Source organism: Spea bombifrons, chromosome 3 (genome assembly GCF_027358695.1).
Source record: "Spea bombifrons isolate aSpeBom1 chromosome 3, aSpeBom1.2.pri, whole genome shotgun sequence".
NCBI classification, from domain to species: domain Eukaryota; kingdom Metazoa; phylum Chordata; class Amphibia; order Anura; family Pelobatidae; genus Spea; species Spea bombifrons.
In genome coordinates, this window is record NC_071089.1 from 13691191 (window position 1) to 13712889 (window position 21699).

General features: G+C 42.6%; 1 protein-coding gene and 1 long non-coding RNA gene across 3 annotated transcripts in view; one reads left to right on the forward strand and one right to left on the reverse strand.

Annotated features, from left to right (window-relative positions):
- Nucleotides 1-19631, reverse strand: part of FBXO11 (F-box protein 11) — a 27506-nt gene extending 7875 nt beyond the window's left edge. The window contains exons 1-11 of one of the 2 annotated variants that reach the window (XM_053461361.1): nucleotides 19246-19631; nucleotides 4732-4856; nucleotides 4469-4550; nucleotides 3719-3860; nucleotides 2809-2938; nucleotides 2259-2342; nucleotides 1986-2118; nucleotides 1237-1343; nucleotides 922-1033; nucleotides 433-539; nucleotides 206-343 (exon numbers count right to left, since the gene is read on the reverse strand). In XM_053461361.1, the coding sequence (XP_053317336.1) occupies nucleotides 206-343; nucleotides 433-539; nucleotides 922-1033; nucleotides 1237-1343; nucleotides 1986-2118; nucleotides 2259-2342; nucleotides 2809-2938; nucleotides 3719-3860; nucleotides 4469-4550; nucleotides 4732-4856; nucleotides 19246-19336 (1251 nt within the window). In that variant the 5' untranslated portion in view covers nucleotides 19337-19631. Of the gene's footprint in view, nucleotides 1-205; nucleotides 344-432; nucleotides 540-921; nucleotides 1034-1236; nucleotides 1344-1985; nucleotides 2119-2258; nucleotides 2343-2808; nucleotides 2939-3718; nucleotides 3864-4468; nucleotides 4551-4731; nucleotides 4857-19245 lie in introns of both variants that reach the window. The other variant, XM_053461360.1, reaches the window with a different exon arrangement.
- LOC128484817 (uncharacterized) overlaps nucleotides 19332-21699 on the forward strand; it is a 20121-nt gene continuing 17753 nt past the window's right edge. The window contains exon 1 of the long non-coding RNA XR_008351202.1: nucleotides 19332-19445. This is a non-coding gene — a long non-coding RNA (uncharacterized LOC128484817). The remainder of the gene's footprint in view (nucleotides 19446-21699) is intronic.

Here is a 21699-nt window from a genome sequence, read left to right on the forward strand (position 1 = left end):
AAATAAATTGTACATTCCTGTCCACCGCTGGTTTAGATGTTCACAAACGCAAGCATTCAGAAGAAAAAAAAAAGTCTACAAGTATACAAATACAATTTTTTTTTTTTTACATTTAAAAATTATCAAACCCAAGAATTGGTCAAACTCCAACATATACTCTATACGTTAAAAATAATAATAGCGTGCGGGGTGGGTAATAAATTACCATGCCATGGTCAAATGTGAAAACACCGACATCACGTCCGTGATGTATGTGATTTCTCCTAATAATAGGGTTTCCGTGATTTTTGACCCATATGCCAGCTAGAGCATTATTTGATATTTCGTTGTCTTCATAAATCCCCTAAAAAGAAAAGGAAGATTTTATGATTTTTTTCCTCTTAAAGTCAAGAAAACAAAACAAAACAAAAAAAAAAGGGATTGTGGAGATACCTGTGCGTGATCTGTAATGTAGAGTCCAACATTTTCACAGTCACTAATGTTGCAGTGTTTGATGGTCGGACAAGCCCCCTGACCGCTGACGCAAACAGCAGAACCGACTGCACGAGAGAAAAGAAGAAGTCAGAACACCGGGGAGTCATTTATAACCAACAGTAATTTGTTTTTATCCATACGTAGTAAGCAGTCCTTCAAGGCAAAATGGCTAAAAAACGGTACATCCTGCTGTATCTTGCAGCAGATAGGAGATTTCATTCCGATTCTCCTACATCAGCAGGAGAGAGCAGCGAAAAATCAGTTGGAGGTGGATTAAAAAAAAATGAAAACGGAAAGAAAAAAAGAAACCTGGAATTTTTGAAGGGTAATCTATGGTTAAAAAATGTGAGAACTACCCGAGCTCATGAAGCGTTTAACGGAAACAACAAGGTTCCTATGCAACAGTTACTGGAAAGACATTTTACCTGTGAAAGAAGAGCGACATACCTGTGCAAGTACTTCGAATGATACAGTGATCAATGACTGGGCTGCAGTTCACTGTGATCTCTAAGCAGTGATGGGCGTTATGGTGCTGGGCTGATTTATCATCAGGGTTAAACTGAAAGCAAAGCAAAACTACATTTAATGAAATAAAAGGAAACATTCTACAAATGTTATTACAGACTCTTCACGCTGTTAGGTATTGAATTACAAAACATGTAAGAGAGCTTTCAGGAAAAATATATATATATATATATCCATATCGATATATCTATGATTATACATCGCTATAAGAGGATAACAAGAAAACATATACAATACCCTGATTGTCATGTAGCCAACATAGGCATCTTCTGAACCCTCCATAAAAACAAACGTGGAGTCTCTAGTGTTTTCTATGATCACTTTGTCTGCAACTTTTCCTGGCGCTATAAGGGATAAGATGAAGAAAGAAAAAAAAGAGACAAGATAAACACAAGTTTGGCGACATCTTGTACATAGCATCACAAAGTGCTGAAGTAAACAAAAGTAACACTTGAAACTCATCAGTACATAGCAATTTTGTACTTTTTTAGCAATACTTGATGGCCTGATACTGCTTTCTTCAGAGACAGAATAAGGACTTTCCAAGGCTAGATGACTCTTGGAAGCCTCTGTAGATTTAAAAATATAGATTTGGGAATGCATTGGTATAATTTAGCCTTATTTGTATTTTTGACAGTTCTGTCAATATTCTATTTAACCGCTTTCTAAATAGTTTGCTGAATTTGATTTTTTAAAAACGGCTTAGGCATCTGTAGAAGCCTAGTAAAGGACCCCCAATGGGGTGGGCTACATATATAATGAGGACACTTTTTATAATAAATTTAAAGTTGACAAAAGGAACATAGAGGTGCAGATCCCAGACTAGCAGCCTTTGTAATACGAGATGCTTTAGTTATGATCACATTGAACCTCCGGCTGAGTTTTCAAAAAGGCACAAATTGTAAAAGGGTATTATCTGCACTTAATACAACTTAACAATGTAAGTTTACAATAAGCCATTCAAAGATGAGAAAAAAAACCCATACCTGCACCGATCATAGTTATTGGGGACTCTATGTAGATCCATTCATCGGTATAGATGCCAGAATGTACAAAGATTAGCCCATCAAAATGTGCTTCTTGAACTCCACCCAGGGCATCTTCAATTGTATCATAGTACTGAAAAATATTGGAAAAGTTAGCCAACAGCCCTCACTTAAAAAAACGAAGGGCTTTTAAATACCATTACTATGATCATATAATTTTTCTGACTGTCACGAAGGGGTTAAGCACAAGTTCTAAGAATGTGTCATACTTACCAACATATTCTCCCTTCCTTTGTATCTTGTGGGATTACTGTAAAAATGTTCCGCAAATCCTGGCTTAACATGCGCTCCTTTGTACTAAAAAAAAAAAACAAAAAAAAAATTACAAAAAGTTCCCGTTAACATTGCGAAGATACAGAACAATGCGAAAGAATTACAGTGTCTGCTTTTTTCTCTCCTTAAATCACTCACTTAATTATGTTTTTCTGGGTTTTTTTTTTTTTTTTTACCTGGGCTGGACCATAACCTTTTAAAATTGTTTCTATCCAAATACCAAGATCGTTATCCAGAAACGAACCACTACATATCACCGACACCAAGGGTGATAATATTGGGTGTTCAAGAAACTTTGGGGTTTAACCTTATGCAAAGTACCTGGCTTAAAAGCGCAGCAAGGTGAACACAGTTTACATAGATTTGACGGACACGTCCAATGCACACAATACTAATCTAAATTGGGGCTCTACTGCAAAGTTCGCATCAGTAAAGGGCAGCTGAAGAGCCGAGGTATTATCGTTTTCCATAAGGATTAGAATGTCCATACCAACTGCTGGAAGCTTTCTTTCCAAGGATTAGGATGCTCATATTCTTCAGGGTTAATCTGATAAAATTTTCCAGGTTCGGGGTGCATCATTGGACGTGTATATTCAAAGACTTCCATGTACAGTCGTTTCCTACAGACACAGCATTAAATACACGAATGGAACAGAATCAGCTGCAGTGAAACAAACTCAGACGGCAAACAAGAACCATATACCGTCTCTCTGCACACTCAATGGAACTCTGCACAGGCATCGCTGCTCAGTAACCCTCAACACCACTGTGGCATTATTCTACTTAATACATTTGTGTGTAAAAACTGAAGCATTCATGTCCAAGAGTCTGATACTCGCCACAAGGTTTTTGTTTTTTGTTTTTTTACAAGTATTAACTTATACCGTTACCAGTTGAGTATGCCATGCAAGCCTCAAGTATTAAGCCAGTATCACAACCTCATGCTGATGAGTCCCATGAAGGACGAAACAGCTGTCCATGAGTGGCGATCTGGCTATTGTACCTCTTCCTGAGTTTTGTCTAAAGGCTGTCCTGTACAGCGGGCAATTACTTTCAAGGGATCCATGTATAAAGTGGATATAGAGGCAAAGGTGATAATTGTTAACCTTATTTACATGTGCCTACCCAGAATCCCTTGTGGTTGTGGCATCACTATGAGATTTCTGAGGGAAAAACACGCTTTCTGGCTTGTCTGGTGTCTGTAGATGTTAATACTTCTACTACCCCCTATATTTTAAGTGGAAGGGTTTCCATCACCTTTACCCACCATAACTTTTGTTCTTGGTATTTATTATGCATGGACACAAACCGTGATCTCCATTTTGGGGGCAGCCGTGTGAAACAATTAAGGTGGACTAGGAGCGTAATGACACAACCGGTTACAGAAAGTTTGTACTTACCACAAAATAGGATCATTTGCAAGCTCACTGAAACGCTTGCACACACATGCTGCTCTACAGAGGTCCTGCTCCAACAGGTAAGAGAAGATCTTTAGAATGACCTCATCTGGTAGTTTTTCTTGAAGATACTGTTCTGCAGGTGCTGCTATTAGGAAAACTTATTTACAAACAAATAGAAAACCACAGAACTTGTAACCATTCTGTTTTAGGAATAAGAACATTTGCTGAATAACTTAAATTTGTTTTATAACCTTTGGTTTTTGGCTGTCCCAGATTCCTGGAGGAAGCATGATCGTGTCGGATATTGAACAAAAGTTTGAAAAGTTGAGTTTGCTTAATCGGCTAAACAATACGGGATGTTTTGAGATTAAGATAAATGATATATACATAATACGTTTCATAACTTACCCTACCAAGGACTCAAACATTACTTTAAATCTAGATTTAACAAACTATGTATTGACGAGACCATTTTAAAGGGAAACTGTTTTTCTGTGTGTCTTTATTCATATAACATTCCACTTCAACTTGTCGGTGAACAACCTGCATCTGCTTATAATGTTCTAAAACTAGAGCTTGGTCGTGTTGAATAGAGGTCAATGATGAGGAGGACGTGAAAGGAAGCTAGGAGCATTAGACACCCGCTTTATTCCGTTTGTAACAATGGAATATTTGAATGGTTCATCACACATTTCATGAAACACATCTCATTGTCAGCGTGATGTTGGTGCCGAGTACCGGGTAACTTACCGGGCAGATCTTGGGATTTCCCAGATACTCTAGCACGTTTTGCTCTATGACCAAAGTTTTCAGTTGCTGAGGTGGATGCACCCTTTGGGGGAGAAACATCAAAAAGAACCATTTAAAGAGTGAAGAAATAGCAGGAAATATAAAAGAATATGCCTTGTTCTCCAACTACAAAATAGGCATTGATATTGAAGTGAATTACACCACACAACCAGACAAAAAAACGCCTAATAAACATTCATCGCTAAAAAGAAGACGTTCCTCACCTCCATACTGTTCTTTGTGGGGCAAGCGGTTCTTTTGGGGACAAGAGTTTTCCTGCGAAGTTGATATGGGCTATTCTGTGCACCAGGACCTGATTCTTCTGCAACCATGTCTGCAGGCACTTCATCTACAGAACAGACGAGACTGTCAATTACTCACATCACATCTCTATGAATATTAACCTTAATTACAGTTCTACCACAGGTAGGGAGTTAAAAAGCTTTTTACTTAGTTGAGGGATTCTTGCCCAAAAAAGCAAATGGAAAGCCCACTCTGAAATATCTACATCTCGGTGCCATGTTCTATAATTTTATTTTTTTAAATGCGCCAAAAAATGAAAATTGATAATTCATTCATTTAATTCTATTCTTGTATTATAGAAAACTAATTATACTGACCAGTAATCAGAAATAAGGTTAATATATTGATATTTTAGTGTACGTAATATTGTTTTTCTGTAATTATACAAATAGTCAACCCAAAACCATTCATCAGAAAAAACAAAAGGACAGAACAGCCTAACGGCATTCACTGGGAGATTGCAGGGAACGAACACTTGGTAACAATGTCAACACAGCATGTTGTTAGGTAACCAGTTAAAGTGTTTGTCTACATATTTAATAAGTACTAATTAAGAAAGTTTTATATGAGGCGTTTTTAATAATTAAAAAAGCCAATTTGTCCATAAAATAAGCGTTTACAAAAAAATGTAAGTTTGGAAGATGCAAGACGTGCAGAGAGGTTTCAACGTGTGTATTTCAGTAAAATCTATAGAGAAATGAACTCAAGTGTAAAAATAATACTCTAATTTTTAAAAGAAAAAGTAACCCCGAGCACATGCAAGTATATAGTGTAATAGAATAAGAATCACAGGCCAATGCAAAAGTGAAATACACAAACATTTTAATGGCATATAGGAGTCTTTTTATACAAATATCACCCTTAAAAGGGATACTCCACGCATTGCATGCATGTTACGGCATATCACAGCGGAGTGGTTCCTCCATATTGTGGTGGTAAGTCGAATACTCATGGGCATGGGGGGGCACGCATGTGCTTTCCTGACACTGATTGGCTGCTTCAAACACCCAATCGGTGGTGCCAAAAGTTGAACAACAAGTGACAAATAGGTCACTGCAGCTCTTTACGTATTGTTTTTTTTTTTTTTTTTTAAAGACCCTTTCTCAGCTTTGCCTACTCCCCTCTCTCTGAGGACCACCACTAACAATTCACTTGCCTGCAGCATCCAACATATAACCATTATGGTGGGGTGGAAAGAAATTGCATTTGTAGCAGTGATGTATTAGTGTTAAGAGTCACTCAATGACGAAGCTCATACCGAGCAGGGTACAGGAACGCATCATATCCCAAGCATTCCCACAGAACAGCAGATGATAGAGACCTGTTTCAGACGGAAGGCCGGCAGCAAATCTGCCTGCGTCACCTTAGGCTTAGATACATAGAAGCGAAGATGCAGTATCCTCCTTTCACGATACATACACAACTTAGAATGCATACCTCCTCTCATAAGAGATCAGAATGTCACATATGGAGAGACTTTTTAAATTGTGTTCAATATTAAGCCTTACAATGAAGGTATGTTAGTAGTACAGTGTGTAGAGATGGTCAGTTCATTTTGATAATGGCTTTCCATATTTTTAGCCAACGAAGCCTCTTCTGCAGTTAGATGCCAGGCGGTTTTATCTTTTAAGGCTGCTCACGTTTTTTTTCTCCGTATGTGTTAGACCAATACTTAAATTAAGCTTGCGACAAACAATAGTACCAAAACGCAAGAAACCACCGAAGCCTGGTAGACAGCAATGCACATTACAATTTCATAGTGTAAGACAGCTCCCATATAACCACTACCCATTACACCGTCTATTTACAAGCAGCCAATGAATACCGCAACATTACTCATGAAGCAGACCCATCTAGCACACAGAACAATCCATTGGATTAATTAAGCTAATGCACCTAAAGTACAATACATCTAATAACTATCGGCAGAGGATATTATTCATTCATGTTCTATGTGAAACAAGTGTATCGGAACCACTTGTTTGACCTCGGAGAACGTTCACAGCCGATGCACCAAAGCGATTGAGAATGGACATTTTCCTGCCAAGGCACTTCCTGTGTGTTCGATACATAAGTCATCATCCAGGACTAACTACATTTCTTGCGGATGATTCACAAGCTGATGTTTCACAGCTGGGTTGTAGGACTGTTTTACAAGCAAAACAAACTTGAGCACAGCCCATGAATCGCTGATGCCTGGAGTATGCTCAAGCAGGCATATAATTAAAATGAGTACCGTCGGTGGCTGCCAAGAGCTGCCATCACATCAAGAAATGAAAGCATATTTTCTATCCTTGATTTCTGGTTAAACAATGTAATATACATCACAGCATTTTTTCTACACCTAAAAGTTCTGAATATGGCTTCTACCTCCCGTGAAAAAAGTAAAGTTCCAGATACAAGGTTTTCTCGGAGATATGCGTGAACAAGCGTTTAGGGATACTGTTGTAGTGGCTGGACCAGGCTGGAGCTCTGCAACGCTGAGTAAGAGTACGGTCACAATGGAACAAGTGCATCACCGCACCCAGTCTCACCCAGCATGATCGACAATTCCAAGAAGGGTTTTATACGTTATAGAGATGAGCTCATTCGCTGGGCCATGCATGTATATATAGATTTCTAAACAGAGGAATGTTATTTCAGAATGGAAAATATTTTTCGCAAACACAATCAATACATCTGCAAAGAGACAAGGAAAACGGTCAAAGAGAACCTGAACCAATATCACTGAATTGATACTTCTATAGGTTTAGTACTTTGTTTTGTTTTATTCAGCTAATTAGTATATGCTTTTTCCCTGTAGTTACTACAGGCATTCTTCCATTCTGCAGGGAAAAATGGTTGCCGACAGCAAGGCTTTGTTGCCAATTTCTTCACAGGTCAGTGTTTCTGTAAGGTTTTGATTTGTTGCAGGCAATCGCTTGCATGCAGCAATGCATTGAAATGTTAATGACATTTTAGTAGGTCAGCGGAAGACAAATTCCAGCAACAATTTTTAAAAACTCAAGATGTTTACATTTTGATACTGATTGGCATCTATACAGATCTATCTTCGCATGCACAGACCTTTGGAAAACAAAATTAACAAAGTTGCCTATAGTTTGGATTTGTGGTTCTTAGATTACAAAACTAGTAATCAATTTTCTATCCCAAAATCCACTTCCTTCTCCTCCCTTACAATGGGTTCCAGAAGCAATTGTGTATGTATGTATTTTATGTGTGTTGAGCTGCTTTGAGCTACTTGTGTTATTAGACTCTGAAGTCTGAGCAAGTCATATTATGAACATATTTGCTGAGCAAACGCAATAAACGAATGTCAGGACACAGAATGCCATAAAGCTTTGTTCTACATAAAGTGTCGTTAAAATATTGTATTTCAATAAAATATGCCGAAGAAAATTGTTAAATGTTTCAGTAAACAGTAATACCTGAAGCAGCAACGTTAACATAGCAGTCACATAATTTGTACGGAAGCAACACATTAAAAGAGGAGATAAAGCTATTCCCACGTCTTGCTCCAGGAACAGGGAAGGGTGCGTTTCAGTGCAAACAGGACCAAATAAGGGTTCTCGCTTCGTTCCATGGGGTGGGGGATAAAGTGGAGATTGTGAGGGGTGGATTCACCTTTTCACCAGACTATTGTAGACAATAAGATCTTGGCTGGGCAACACACTGGGGCTGAAAAGACAAACACAGCAAGGGTGCCGGCCGCAGGGGGAGAGGAGCGGACTAAAAGTCATTTATCTCTGCAGGACACATAAATCTACTAATACAAGAATTGGGCACTAAGGTGATTTGCAAGCAACAATGGAAAGCGGATTCCGCAGTTTGAAATTCACCGCCTCATTCAACTAGTGTATTTAATTTGCACAAATATCAAAAATGGCCCCATTCTAAGCCGATCTCCTCCCAAGCAGCTGCCTCTCAGATTTGTAATGCATTCAGGCTTAAGACATTTGATTAAATCTAACTATTATGAGGATATATAAAATCTAAATTCCCTCATAGAACTATACATTATGTATGGATCCTTGACTTGGTTAAATGTGTTGATATACCACGGAAGCTATTTACAAGCCCCATCAAGCAGTCTGCGGGGCCACATGAGAGGAGTCACTTGATTCCTCCTGCAGATTCCCTGCCCCAGGGGGGAAGCTTGCCAACAGACCACCTGTACAACACACGCTTCAGCGCTTACAAAACAAATATCCAATAGCAACTGGAATCTACATATGGCTAGAGTAAAACATGTATATATTGAATCCTAAATAGACTTTAATAGAAATTCCAAGGGGTTTATTCACTAATGCAAAAAGTTGCATTTTTTAATCCTCTGATTTCACATTACAATAGGCCAACCCCTTCGGCACCATAGCGTAATCAGAATGAGATGAGTTGCTAAAGCCTGCTATCCAGAGAAAGTATTGAGAACATACGTAAGCCTTCGTGTCACCAGGATGGCAATGGGTCCTCTACGCCCTGTAGAGTATTTCGATGATAACATGTCCAACCTGCCTACTTCTTCAAATACCTTTTAATTTAAATTGTAGAACTTTCCAGGACATGGTTGACTTTATATTGACAGCATGCCAACTCCATTGGTCTCCTAAAGTTTATTCCAAAAGACAAAAATGATCCAACTGCTTGTGGTTATATCTCAGATGTTACTACACCATAGAAGATGACTCAGACCATAATCAGTTCTTCGATTCAGGATAGCTTCCACACATGTTCTCTTAAGGTATTGGCCACCTTGGCTGCTATTCTTCCACCTTCTCAGTAAAGTAAAACTTTCTTACATTACATCAAAGCCTCTCATCCTCTGGTTTTAGGCCTCTTGTTCTAACATTTCTCCTTCATTATAGTAGGGGTAATATTTTTCTACCTTATGAAATGACAAAGTAATGTAGAGAAACTCAAGCTATAACTTCAGGTACTCTTTTACTTCTTACACGTTAAACATAATACGGTATTTCCAAGACGACATTGTTAGGCAACACACTGCAGTACTACAAAGTTTACCAAAATTCACCTAGAGGTTGCCAGGTTTCCCTTTCAGAGAAATAGACGTATGATATGAGTCCAAGTTGCCCTCTCCCCAACTGGATATCCCTGTCTGCTCTTTGGCACACGCAGATCCTTCACACACAGCTCAGCCGTAGGGACGCTGAAGACTTCTTCATACTACAACACCCAACTACCTGCGGATGGAGCGCTAGGTTTTACAGGCGTGTACCAGGCACCATCACACATCAATTATTTTCTGCCACTAAAAACCCTGGCCTCATTTTCAGAGATGAATATCCGTAACACTCAATGATTTGTCATTTCAATTATCATTTCACGCACTAATTACACCAATCACCGATGATTCCCTACCGTAAAATTCCTAGGAGAGGCGGTGCTGCACGTTTTTGGCATCCACTTACTACCTGTGTGGAGCAACTACCTTCAGAGCCTACGAACGAATAATGCGCCATCAGGGCAGTTTATCCTTAAATAAGCTCCACGGTATCAGCAGAAACACAATAGGCTGTGTACATAGACAAGCAGGAAGGAAAGCGATACATATGGAGCTAGAACCACAGAGCCTCATATTTACAACCTGACTGTTTTATGACTACACGCCAGTATTACAACTCCTGGTCTTTTCAGGAACATTTCCCCTTTTTTTTTTTTTTTTTTTTTTTTTTTTTAAATGTAGTAACTACATCGTGCAGAAAGGAACCCGTCTATCAAGTTGGTGGGAGGGATGCTGAATGGTAACTACAATAAAACCAACGAAATTCCTGAAGCTAAATTAAGAAGTTTTGGTTTGTTTTAAATCTAAATTGTTCTGAGCATTAAAAAAAAAAAAAAGCAAATGCAAATGTTTACTGCAAAACAAGCGTTTCACATGCTACATTTGCCACTTTTCATATTATACAGTTTGCATTTAAGTAACTTTTGGTGTTAAACTTTTTTTTTTGGCAATTAGACAGCTGTCATTTTCCCCTTGTAGGGGACGGTTAGACAGCTTCTATTTCACCTTGCCTAACTTTTAAATGTTACCTGTAATAGGACCCTTATTGCCAAATATCAGTACAATGACCTTCTAATCACTTACCCACCGAATCCTTTTTAAATTTTTATGATAAATTAAGCCCTATTCCTTAAAAAACATTATGGAAGGAAGATATATTTAAACGAAACACATATCGGGTTATATTACACATGATCCCTTAAAGAAGTAACTCGGAAGCTATGACCCAGATATGTAAAAGGTGACAGGTATGTGTAATTACAGAGTACTCCAGAAATAGAACCTACATACGTAAAGTAGAGCAGGGGCCTAATCAGCTAGTCTTACACATCCAAACCTACTATAAATATATATATTTATATACACACACACATACAAACACATGTGTAAGCATTTAGTGGGAAAGTAACCTTGCCCTGTTGGTTGCTAAACGTAATTTTTTTTTTCCTGTTTTACTCTTTTTTAGTAAATTATTTTTAGGGGTACCGTTGAACAGGTCAGAGATGCACAAGCTGCCTCGATTCCATTCCACCTTATATTGTCACGTCGGAAACTCTTCCCCCACCAGGGGAGAAACGTCCACCTTTAAACCTCAAAATGGCGACACATGCAGCTCTTATACGCTGTGCAGCATTTCTAGCTGCAATAATGCATACCTACCATTGTGGGACACTGTTCAAATTAGGGCTGCAACTAACGATTATTTTAATAATCGATTAATCGGCCGATTATTTTTTCGATTAATCGATTAATCGGATAAAAAAAACAATATGCAAATTTTTCGTTTATTTAAAAGAATTTAATGAACTGGATGTTAAAAAACAACTTAAAATTTACATTAACATTCTTATTTTGTTATGATGTAATAAAAAACAATATTTTCAAAGTACAAGAACCCAAACACAATATTTATGAAACAAAATAACCCCAAACATTCTGAAAAGAGGTGGACTATTACTGTTCAAGAAACTTTGCCCCAGCACTTTGCACTTTGCACCCAGCACTTTGCACCCAGCACTTTGCACCCAGCACTTTGCACCCAGCCCTGGCACTTTGCACCCAGCACTTTGCCCCCAGCACTTTGCCCCAGCCCTGGCACTTTGCATCCAGCACTTTGCACCCAGCATTCAGCACTTTGCACCCAGCCCTGGCACTTTGCACCCAGCACTTTGTACCCAGCACTCAGCACCCAGCACTTTGCCCCAGCCCTGGCACTTTGCATCCAGCACTTTGCACCCAGCACTTTGCACCAGCACTTTGCACTTTGCACCCAGCACTCAGCACTTTGCGCCCAGCACTTTGCCCCAGCCCTGGCACTTTGCACCCAGCACTTTGCACCCAGCCCTGGCACTTTGCACCCAGCACTGGCACTTTGCACCCAGCACTTTGCACTGTGCCCCTGCACCCAGTCTCCAACTCTGCCCTGCACCCAGCCCTGCCCCCACATTCTGCCCTGCCCCCACACTCACACTCTGCCCTGCACCCACTCTGCCCTGCACCCACTCTGCCCTGCACCCACACTCACACCCTGCCCTGCATCCCCACCCCCACTCTGCCCTGCACCCAGTCTCCCACTCTGCTCTGCACCCACACTCACACCCTGCATCCCCACCCCCACTCTGCCCTGCACCCAGTCTCCTGCCCTGCACCCCCCACCCCCACTCTGCCCTGCACCCCCACCCCCACTCTGCCCTGCACCCCCACCCCCACTCTGCCCTGCACCCACACTCACACCCTGCCCTGCATCCCCTGAAACCCCACTCCCACCCCGCCGTGGACCCCCACCCCCGCGAATCGCTCTGTGCGAATGGAGCCACTCGCACAGAGCGAACCGCTCTGTGCGAATGGAGCCACTCGCACAGAGCGAACCGCTCTGTGCGAATGGAGCAACTCGCACAGAGCGAACCGCTCTGTGCGAATGGAGCCACTCGCACAGAGCGAACCGCTCTGTGCGAATGGAGCAACTCGCACAGAGCGAACCGCTCTGTGCGAGTGGAGCCACTCGCACAGAGCGAACCGCTCTGTGCGAATGGAGCCACTCGCACAGAGCGAACCGCTCTGTGCGAGTGGAGCCACTCGCACAGAGCGAACCGCTCTGTGCGAGTGGAGCCACTCGCACAGAGCGAACCGGAACACGTCACATCCGTCACGTAGCTAGAAGAAGGCGGAGACTGCAGAGCGTGTAGCAGAAGCGGGGAACGCTCGCGGAGGTAAGTAAAAGGAGCCGAGTGCTCCAACAACGAATTGATCACTCGATTAATCGATAACGGAAATCGTTATCGATGATTTCCGTTATCGATTATTATCGATTTTATCGATTCGTTGTTTCAGCTCTAGTTCAAATGTTTTATTCAATTTACTGTACTATGTATAAGTTATAAGACATGAAAAAAAAATACCTAAATTTTATTCTGTTCATTCTCCTGGCTCTGATATTCAGTTTCAATACTCATGGTATAACACTTACAGCCAACTTTACTTACTTCCTCCCTAACAACAATAACTGGCTCTCATGTAATACTACAACTTAACGTAGAATATTTTATGTGTATGAGCTTCAATTATTTATACTATTCAGAAGCCCACACTTGTTTTTGTCTCAAGTTAAAATGTACTTTATACTGATACCTCAAGGCTGGCTGAATGTAGGTTAAACAAGCCACATGATACGGGCCAAGAAATCTTTGGGGTCTGTTACATGGCCAATTTGATTCAACTGTCTACGCTCCCCTGTAAATGTAAAAAAAATATGGCCCGCCAAACTCAATACCAAAAGTATGGTCTGCATGGGTGTCAATTTAATCTTTATAATTTTACACGGTGATACCTTAATAGATTTTTTTTTAGCCCTCGTTATGTTGTCTAGTAAATTATTCATGTTACACTTGGTTGGGTAACTGAACAAAAGGAGGTCTGTATTCTCCTGGCAATGTGTAGCGATACATGGTTGCTATCAGCAGTCACAAAGGCTAGTTGCTATATGGTTGCTAATCAGACGGCTCTGTAATTAAAGAGAGGTTACTGTTTATATCACTTTAAACTAGGGTTGCCATATTGGCGGTTCTTTGAGGACACATCTCATATTCACAATGTTACTCATAACTGCCTCTACACTTACAGACAGGGGACAGGCAAGCACCCCATACAGCCTCACCAACAGATAATGAATATTAAAGTAGGTTTAAGCACTTGAATATGCATTCAGTAAGTGTGTTAAAAGGGACAGTTTAATGTTGTTTTAAAGTAGTCTCAGAAATGCATTAAGTATACTAGAGCTGAAACAACGAATCGATAAAATCGATAATAATCGATAACGGAAATCATCGATAACGATTTCCGTTATCGATTAATCGAGTGATCAATTCGTTGTTGGAGCACTCGGCTCCTTTTACTTACCTCCGCGAGCGTTCCCCGCTTCTGCTACACGCTCTGCAGTCTCCGCCTTCTTCTAGCTACGTGACGGATGTGACGTGTTCCGGTTCGCTCTGTGCGAGTGGCTCCACTCGCACAGAGCGGTTCGCTCTGTGCGAGTGGCTCCACTCGCACAGAGCGGTTCGCTCTGTGCGAGTGGCTCCATTCGCACAGAGCGGTTCGCTCTGTGCGAGTGGCTCCATTCGCACAGAGCGGTTCGCTCTGTGCGAGTTGCTCCATTCGCACAGAGCGGTTCGCTCTGTGCGAGTGGCTCCATTCGCACAGAGCGGTTCGCTCTGTGCGAGTGGCTCCATTCGCACAGAGCGATTCGCGGGGGTGGGGGTCCACGGCGGGGTGGGAGTGGGGTTTCAGGGGATGCAGGGCAGGGTGTGAGTGTGGGTGCAGGGCAGAGTGGGGGTGGGGGTGCAGGGCAGAGTGGGGGTGGGGGTGCAGGGCAGAGTGGGGGTGGGGGGTGCAGGGCAGGAGACTGGGTGCAGGGCAGAGTGGGGGTGGGGATGCAGGGTGTGAGTGTGGGTGCAGAGCAGAGTGGGAGACTGGGTGCAGGGCAGAGTGGGGGTGGGGATGCAGGGCAGGGTGTGAGTGTGGGTGCAGGGCAGAGTGGGTGCAGGGCAGAGTGGGTGCAGGGCAGAGTGTGAGTGTGGGGGCAGGGCAGAATGTGGGGGCAGGGCTGGGTGCAGGGCAGAGTTGGAGACTGGGTGCAGGGGCACAGTGCAAAGTGCTGGGTGCAAAGTGCCAGTGCTGGGTGCAAAGTGCCAGGGCTGGGTGCAAAGTGCTGGGTGCAAAGTGCCAGGGCTGGGGCAAAGTGCTGGGCGCAAAGTGCTGAGTGCTGGGTGCAAAGTGCAAAGTGCTGGTGCAAAGTGCTGGGTGCAAAGTGCTGGATGCAAAGTGCCAGGGCTGGGGCAAAGTGCTGGGTGCTGAGTGCTGGGTACAAAGTGCTGGGTGCAAAGTGCCAGGGCTGGGTGCAAAGTGCTGAATGCTGGGTGCAAAGTGCTGGATGCAAAGTGCCAGGGCTGGGGCAAAGTGCTGGGGGCAAAGTGCTGGGTGCAAAGTGCCAGGGCTGGGTGCAAAGTGCTGGGTGCAAAGTGCTGGGTGCAAAGTGCTGGGTGCAAAGTGCAAAGTGCTGGGGCAAAGTTTCTTGAACAGTAATAGTCCACCTCTTTTCAGAATGTTTGGGGTTATTTTGTTTCATAAATATTGTGTTTGGGTTCTTGTACTTTGAAAATATTGTTTTTTATTACATCATAACAAAATAAGAATGTTAATGTAAATTTTAAGTTGTTTTTTAACATCCAGTTCATTAAATTCTTTTAAATAAACGAAAAATTTGCATATTGTTTTTTTTATCCGATTAATCGATTAATCGAAAAAATAATCGGCCGATTAATCGATTATTAAAATAATCGTTAGTTGCAGCCCTAAAGTATACTTTTCTTTGCCCACGGATTGGTTGGACAAAGCAGCCAATCATTGGAAGGAAAATGCTTCCAACGTAATCAATGCTCGTTTCTGCACATGTGCACAGGGAGTCTTGCTAGACCCCTAAGAACTGTTGCTGGGCCAGCCCTGGAGCAGACTGGTAGTGAGTACACCACACGGGCACAGACACCAGGAGGTGTATCCAGCCGAACACATCTCCCCTAAGCCAAGGGTTTATAGGGGCAGGGTAAAGGGCATACCCATAGGGGAGAGGGGTTGGAACCACATGAAAATGTCCATATTGCCCGATGACACTATAGATGGACAGCAACATGTGAAAATTAAATGTATCCTGAGAAAATGGCCAATATGGTTGCCTTGAAACTGGTACAAATGTATGCACGTACTACGATTGCCAGGTAGTCACATATTTATACTTGAACTATTATTTTTTTTAATCTTAAAACGGTTATTTAGATTACTATATCATACGGTAAAACATGGACTTTTGTCAGAACTTGTTACGGATGTGAAAGTGACCCCTTCTGATAAATCCGGCCCTCGATGTTAACTGGAAAATCAATATTAGCAGCACTCTTGCAATTGGGGAGGCGCAATATCTTTTAAAACCTGAATAATAGGGCCAGAGAGAAATGAGATTCTAAACGTCTATCATGATTTAAAAAATTATAAGGATGCAATTTATAAAGGAGGACATTTCCCCAATAACATTTTCTTTAAAATTGTACATTTACTCAACTGAAATTTTTAGGTAAATTGTCAGAACAATTGGGACACACGGGGTGTCACTGACTAGGCCTAGGGCAGCAGATAAACCCTTGGGACCACCTTACTACTCAAAGCTCTTCCTTGAAAGTAGCCAAGTTGTACTACAGAGGATCCAGACCTCCGTAGCAGAGTTTTCTTGTAAAGTAACACAACGTCCCATCACCCCCAGCGCTCCGCACAAGACTGGCCACGGAGGAGGAGGGCTAGAGTGCTGCCCTGGTTGAGTAACCCCCCCGCACCCAGCACAAACTCACCATTTCTTATTAAGGTTCATTAGAAGAGTCTACTTCCATCTAAGTTACATCCAGTTCAGAAGGAAAGGGACTAGTAAACTTTAAATGGGCATAACTACCAACCAGCATTTTTAAACTGTATAGCGATAGCTGGGCTTAGTTCTATAGAGACCACGTAACATTCTGTATAAATGTTGATTGATCTGGCGTGGCTTTATGTACAGACCCCCTTGTCTCATATGCTCCGTTTTCCAGAACAATGCAAGTAGAACACTTGACACATGGATTGGATTTGTGGCCGACACCGATATTAGTAGATGCTGAACGGTATGGTTTTGTGTGTGGTTTTTTTTTTTTTAAGCTATCTAATGTTTATCCAGATCAAAAAAAAGTCTTAATCTTATTAGAAAATGGTAATTCCAAGAAGGAAACACATAAACCTATAGTAACTGGACCTTTATTGGGAAAGATGCGCGGATAAAACGTTTCTGTGGTACCAGATGTTATAGTGTTAAGGTAAAAGCCCTTAGGTATGTCATTGTGATTCTTCTTCATTCATCTGGTTCCATCTGTAATCTTTGCCTCAGAGTTACTACCAAGCATTATTTTTTGTGTAAGATATTCATAATGATGGATATATAAATATAGCTATAATGAATGGCTTTAAGGGGAAACATTGTTATTTCCCATAGTAACTATTCTTTTGCACACTTTCAATATGACAGAGAAGAGACTCATTCCCATAAAATGTTAGTGTGTGCCAACGCTGGACCTGGATGTTATAACGATGACATTTTCAATACACACAGCTTGTAGTATGCAGCATTTATCCTGGTATGTGTTCCAATTCTGATTCTAAAAAGTCTAGCCAAAAAAACGCTTACGGGGGAGATGCCGAGAAAACACTCATATTTGTACGACACGGCACCGGACTCACCGAATAAAGCGGCAGAAAATATTGTCATTGGGCGCCGGTAATGTGGCGGACTAGTTCAGCTCTGTGCTTCTTTCTTTCCGTACATCTGTCTCTTTGTGTTTAGGTTTGCCCATCTCTGCCTTTTATTCCAATTTCTAAGTTTTGATGTTAAAGACAGAGGAAGAAAGTTTTCGGTGTTTACAGCGACTTTCCAACTCCGTGTGTCAGAATTCCAAATGCTGTCCCGTACAGCTGGAGTCAGATCTGCTCTAATGTAATCATTTGGTGCTTTTCTAGAAAAAAGCACGGATGCTCTCCAAAAGGAACGTTTCATGTATTTTAGACAGAAGTCTAAGGGGGTTGTAAGCACATAAATAAAATTAGGTGGGAATTGACATTACACGGCACTAGCCTGTGAAAGAAGGCGTGTAAGCCAAGCGTGAGCATCTGGTGTACCCCCTTAACGGGTTATAAAAGGCTTCCGCTATTTAAAATTAAATAAAAGCCGTCACCTTACGCCGTTAAGAGTTGGGACAGAGAATACACCTGTGTGTACAAAATATGTATTTATGCGATACTTACCAAAAAATAAATAAAAAAAAGAATTGCTACATATTCGTCACGGTTTGAATAATGTAATACAAAAAGACTCTTCATTCCTAGGTTTAAGATTATTTGCATGTATGATGTCATTTTGCATCTGAATAGACTGTAAGCTCCTCGGAGCAGCTGCTTCTGTACCCGTTTGTTTTCACGCGTGATAGTATTGTCATTTTAAATTGTTAAACATTTTCACTGTCTTCTAATACAGCGGTGCTACGGGATCTATCCAAATTAACCCAATTTAAACAGCTGTGTACACTGTAGCCGGTTTACAAACTCGTTTTTTTTTTTTGCGGCTCAATTAAAAGGTGTACACATTGTACACAAAATCACTGTGGACACCCAGTAAACACAGGCTCGTTCCCAAAACAATTGCGCACACACACACACACACACAGATGTATACACTGGTTAATAAGTGTACATACTTGCCGGTGTCATTGTTGTAGATTATTTACATGTCTCCATAGAACGACACGTATGTATTTAGTACAAGATGATGTTTATGCATGAATGTTCTGCCATTGATAGCTTTGGCTTCCATCTGATTAAAGGGATGAGTGTCCTCTGGAGCCGTGTTTATTACAGGGCTCCTGTTTTGTTGTGTGTTGGGTAGCTCTGGCCTCTGTTGTGTTTGTGTATTAGATACTGGACAACTGCGATGTGTACACGAATCCAAGAGGTTGTGCTTGTGTATTAGGCACCGAGCAGATCTATTGTGTACTAAACACAGGCCAGATGTATTGTGTACGGGGGTGGGGGGGGCTGCGCTGTGGCCCCTGGCTGAGCCTGCGCTCGCAGGGCCGCAGTCTGGGCTAACCTGGCAGACAAAGCGCGGCCTGGGGCCTGGACACTGCACAAGCCGCGCACTTTCCTGGCGGCGCTCACCGAGGCTGCGCAAAGACTAGGCCCTAAGAGCTACGGCCTGGGAATGCGCTTATAATGCGACCTCCGGGACCCCCTCCCTCATTCCTCCTCCCCCTACCCTCCTCCCCCACCGGTATGCTCCAACAGCCCATCTTACCCCGCTCCCCGGCGTTGTTTCTCTCCGGCTGCACCGGGCGCGGCCTCGACACTCGCCTGGGTCTCCTGTTCGCTGCTCTGACCGAGTTCATTTGCTGACTGTCGAGGGGGGAAGGCCGCAGACCGGGCTCCTGGCTGCTCGCAGAGCTGGGCTCGCCCTGTCCGTCCGTCCGCCCGTGTCGGGTGCCAAGCGGTTCGAAGGTGCGTGGGTACTGCCGGACCGTACTCTCCTCCTTAACCTTCCTTTGTGTTGCTTTTCCTGGGAGTCCCCCCTCCCTTTAGCCGGTGCCTGGAGCTCTCACAGGAGCCCCGAAAAGATCCCCTCCCGTAAGCCCCGTCTGTCCGCGGCAGGAGGAGCCATTGACACCGCCAGAGACACAGTCACACAGCAAAGAGGTGGGGGGAGACGCAGAGTCACAGCCTGGCCCACGGCGCCCAATCACAAATCTCGAGACAAAGGTCCTTTTCCAGCTTAACCAGTAACCTTCCTCGACACAGCACTTAGCTTCCTTACTGGCCAATCATATTGCATGTTTCTTCACGACCGGACCCTAGATGAGGGAAGATGGTTGCCGGGGTGGAGTTGCTCAGAAGTATTTGGAAGCGCTTGTGTGTCGGTGTATACACGGTTCTGGCGTTAAGGTGTCCGGTGTTGCGGTATTCGATCTCCGCGCTCCGCTAACTCCTTATTTTCTGCCTCAGTTACCGTTAATTTAGGTCCTACTGACTTTGTAGCTGAGAGTCTTCGGGGGTGACGCAGTGCCCTAGGACGTGACTCCCATCTCGGACTAGGAAACGCAACCCTGTGCAGGGCGAGTCCTGCATAGAGAAAGCATGGCTGGGGATCCCAGTACCGGGTTTATTTACAGCACCTCAATACTCTTCACTACTTATAGGGCTAGAGGAGTCGTAATACTCGCCTATATAACAGGATACTGTAAAATACACAATCCTGCCTGGTACTTGCTGAAAATACAAAGTTAGGAAGTGTTACTTTCCTGAGAGGGTGGTAGGTAAGTGGAACAGCCTCCCATCTGATTTGGTAGAGGTTCATACAGTGAGGGAATTTAAACATACATGGGATTGGCATAAAGCTATCCTGAATCTATGGTAAGACAAGGACTGATTAAAGTCTGAGTCTCTACATCAGGTAGGATTGGCTGACTAGATGGGTCCAATGGGTCTTATATGCCTCCAGATTCTATGTATCCGAAGGGATAGTAGGTTCTATAGTGTATATTCCATATACTGATTGTTACTTGTCTTCCTTGTGCGATGCATATTTCGTAGGATGCTGCGCTCAAACTGTCCCCAATTCTACCTGTCTTTGTTCAACTCTCTGATGTATACATAAGTATATTAGGCGGGGAGTATAAAATCCATATGGACATCCTGGGATAAAATAGTGTTGGCTGTCCCCGTGAGTCATCGCTATTATGGGAGGCATCCATATATTAGAATTGTTTGTAGTACGAGTTGCTACACAAGAAGCTTCCGTGCGCCTGCTCTCCCCCGCTCCGTAGTGGAAAACAAGAAGATGGGGAACCATCCCCGTCTCTTCTTCCCAATCCACCCTTTCCCTTCCATCCAACAGATTTTTGAATTCCGCACCTCATTCTGTGCTTCCCGCATGGACCCCTAAAACTGATTTTTGTTCCTCATATGTCCTACACACCTCCTTCTGCATGCATCATCTGTTTAGTCTGTTCCTTATTACAGCTTCTAGATACATAAGTGGATCCTGATATGTTCAGACAGAAGCAACCCTATGAATGCTGAGGTACAATGATGTATTTATTGGGCCTGACCCAGGAGAGCAATGCCAGCCAGGGGTCCTTTTGGTATAAAAATATGAAGTTTATTGAAAAAAGTACTTTAATAACAAAGCCAATGGAGAGAAATTTTGCAAGTGTCACCGTGAAGCTTAATCGTAGATGTCCCAAATAGGACATGGGCACATACTGACAAGATGTCAAAATTAAAGGAAAACAATGTGGCCTTTTAGCCCTCAAACACATATTGGGATGTTGTTTTGAAGTGACATATACCGGGAGCGTGAACCCGCACCCACCCAAAGCACCGTCCTCTAGGGTATTAAATAGGCACAGTCTTGTGGAATCAACGGAACATCCGGACACTTTGTTGTACAGTCCATTTTAACAGGCAACAAACAAACATACATTACAAAACAAAACCCTACCAAATAAATCCCACCTCTGAGTTCTTACTAACAAGATGTCCCTTGCAAACTATAAAAAACAGGCCACTGCCATCCTTGCTACTGCAGGGTGGAGCACTGGCCCACTCTACTCTCTGTATGCTCCACCCCAGGGGCCCATATTTAATCATATGATTGTTATTTCTTACGTTGCACACAACATATACTCCCTAAATATCCTACCCCTTTCTACAAAACCTAGGGGGGGGGGTGTACACACAATCAGAGACAACACCC